Genomic DNA, 3,329 nt, shown 5'->3' on the forward strand with positions numbered 1-3,329 from the left:
ACATTCAAAACTGACCAAAACATCAGCCAGACAGCATAGGTACTGAGAAGTGGTCTGTGGTACCCAACTGCAGAACCACTCCTTTATTGAGTGTCTTGCTAATTGCCAATAATTTCCACCTGTTTATTCCATTTGCACAACAGCAGGTGAAATTGATTGTCAATCAGTGTTGCTTCCTAAGTGGACAGTTTGATTTCACAGAAGTTTGATTTACTTGGAGTTATATTGTGTTGTTTAAGTGTTCCCTTTATTTTTTTGAGCAGTGTACAAGTTTTCTATAAATTAGAGATAGTGTTTTATTATTTTTACTACAAGTGCTAAACAGGTGTTTTGTTTAGGAAATGCCTTTTCCTTTGTGGACAATAAAGATTATTTCAAAAGCTTCATGATCTTGTTTTCTTTTTTTTCTTGTGTGTACTGACTGCTCTGTAGGGTTTGTTCTTTTTGTGTCTTCAAGGTCTGATTTGACAACATTGTTTGGTTTTGAACACAAATTGAACTATTTTGAGGCTGGAGTTTGATTTTGCTGGAAGAGCCTGAGGTTCTATGAAAGTAGTTTGAAAATTGGGTTTTGTGTTTACAGTTTAGAGAAATGGATGGATGGTTTCAAGAAACGTGTTTTAGCAAGTGAGAAAAACTGTTAGACCAGACTTCTTCCTTGTTTTAAATTTATCTGAATGCTGTTTGAATTTGTTGGGTTGTTTTCAGCATCTGGTAGAAATTTCATGTTGTCATACTCATTAGAAAAACATTTACTGAAAAAAAAAAAAAAAAAAACACCAAGTCTGAGAGGCTCATGATGCATGTGAATAAGAAAAAAAAAACGCTGAGAAATTTCAATCGTTTATTTCTCTTATATTTCATTATGACAAAAAGTCTTGAAAATGCAGACTTAAATCTGTTTAGAAACTGTACACAAGGCAAGGCACTATACACTGAATCACTTCATCACATGCCTGTCCCTTCAGACCCACCTGCTAGTCTCTGTGGTAATGTTTYACTCAAAGCTGCTTCATTTGATTAGTCAATAGAAGTGTGTACAGCAGAGACAGTCATACATACACCTCAAACTGCTGCGGCAAACAAACGTTTTGTTGAATTAATTTCTTTATATCAAACTTTTGTTTTGTAGATTACATATAAATATAATTATTTTGCAATGCACAAACATTCAGAAACTTGACAGTCTGAAGAGGAGAGTGACTAACAGGCTGACAGACCTGCTACAACTTCATAACATAAGGCCACCGTCCATATTTACATACATTAAAGGTTTCACTTTAAGGGGAACTGTTAATACGATCACTCGTGAACGTATGCATCTACTGGTTTTCTATTGTTTACCAGCAGAGAATGCAGTCTGAAAGGCTGGCACACCTCTCCACCACACACCCGGGGTCCATCGTTCATCCCTCCAGTGAAGGTTCGACTCGGGGGTAGCTGCTCCCGAGTCTCTGCAGTGTGCAAATCCAAGCAAACGAGGAGCCTGAACGACATCCTGCTGCCGCTTTCAGAAAAGTCCTCTGGCTTTCTTTAAGTTCGCCTGCTTCCACGGCGGCAGCAAGCTGTATTCTTCTCTGCTCATCTCCAGGGCTTTCTGTGGGAGCAACACAARTCAACGTCAGGGGACAGGTCACTGCACGGTTTGCAGACAACCCAGTCCATTAGTCCTGAGGCCTACAGGTGGTGGGGGACCAGAAACCACAGAGAGCACCACTCATGCATCGGGGACATCCWAACAGTTTTTAACAGATAAAACCAGAAGGGAAAAAAAAGCTCCACATTATAGTTGGGCGATTGCCTAACATCCTTTAGCTCTCCAGGTGTTTTTAAGCGTTAAATGTTTTTTAGTTAATGGACAGACCTGACACACCCCGTTCTGTGGACAACTCAGCTGCTTGTAGCCAAGATAAAGTCACTAATTTAGGATGACTTGGGTTTGAAACCAGTTTCTTAAARCATTTAACAAGAAATAATCCAGATCTGTCCAACCTGTGGACTTAGCCTGAAATTTAAACAAGCACACTTTACAGGTCCCTCCCCCTTAATCTTGACCGAGGGCACACGCTGTGCAGGGAACGGGCGTGAGCAGCACATGATTGACACTGGTGAGACAATCCTCCTGGCTCTGATTGGCTGTAGGAGCACTGYGGGGAGGCATTGGAGCTTTATTTAYTCACAGGTTATCTGTCTCAGTCTACTGTCAGGACATGGTGACAGATTTAACAAATATATAAAAGACACATTTTTATAAAAGTAACATATGATGAGATGCTTTAAAACAACTTCTGTTGCTGATCAGGTGTGGAGTGATGCACAACGAGGAGTGGTGTTGATACGCCTTGTTCAACAGTCGTGTTACTTTTCTCCCACAYGGCAAATATCAACACTGTGGACAACATGCAAATTTCAATATAGACAATTAAACTGTGTCTAAATTCAATGTAAATTTTAAAAATGTCACTCCCCTGCAAAAATCTAAAATATTGTTAAACAAACACCACAGACTGATTCCAATGGTTGATGGTCGATATATTTGTCCAATCGCCCAACCCWACATTTCAACCATTTCAGTTTAGATCAGAACATGGGCTGTGTCTCAATTCATGGGTTGCAGTCGCATTTGTTGGCTGCCTACGTCACTGCCCCGCACCGTAGGCTGTCCCAGTTCATCGGTGTCAACACATGCGGCCGACAAAAACCCGAAAATGTAGGCTGCATCTGAGTACCCTGCTCGGCCGACACTATCCCAGAAAAACAAAGACTGCAATTTTTTTTATTTTTAATTTCAAAGCAGATTTTTTTCTTTTTTTAATGACAGTGTTTGGAAATTTTTCACGGACTGAAAACGTACAACAGGTTGCCTTCAGGCCTCCCTTGAAAAAGAGATCTGCGATCTCAACGGGACTTGCCTGTTTAAACAACGGACAAATACAGTATATAAAATATAAAAACGTAGTTAAACAGCTTATCTGAAGAAACTTTGTTGTAATGAGATGTTAAATAAAATGCAGTTACAAGTACTGATACTGGAGCTAAACCCATATTATTAATGATTTTATTTATTTATTTTTATTAAAACTGAATTTTGTGAAGTTGTAACTTGTAAAAACTGAAGCGATGTGATACAAAATGTATCACCAAAGTAACGCAGAGCGTGGTCACACAAACTGATGTCTTCCAGTGGTTCCCAAAGTTGGGGTCGGGACCCAAAGTGGGGTCCTGAAACATCAAGGCGGGGTCCTGAAAATATTTTCTAAATTAATTACATTTTTGCCTTAGTTGCCTAAAATGTATAAATGCAGAATAATAAATAATAAAAGTTGACC

The 3,329-nt window shown here is 39.3% G+C and overlaps 1 protein-coding gene across 1 annotated transcript in view; it reads right to left on the bottom strand.

The window, feature by feature from the left end:
• Positions 1-830: 830 nt before the first annotated feature.
• svila (supervillin a) overlaps positions 831-3,329 on the bottom strand; it is a gene marked incomplete in the record, with an annotated part of 61,379 nt that continues 58,880 nt past the window's right edge. Inside the window, 1 exon segment of the mRNA XM_014018823.1 lies at positions 831-1,597. Coding sequence (XP_013874277.1) covers positions 1,511-1,597 — 87 coding nt within the window.

Source organism: Austrofundulus limnaeus, unplaced genomic scaffold (assembly GCF_001266775.1).
Source record: "Austrofundulus limnaeus strain Quisiro unplaced genomic scaffold, Austrofundulus_limnaeus-1.0 Scaffold203, whole genome shotgun sequence".
NCBI lineage: Eukaryota > Metazoa > Chordata > Actinopteri > Cyprinodontiformes > Rivulidae > Austrofundulus > Austrofundulus limnaeus.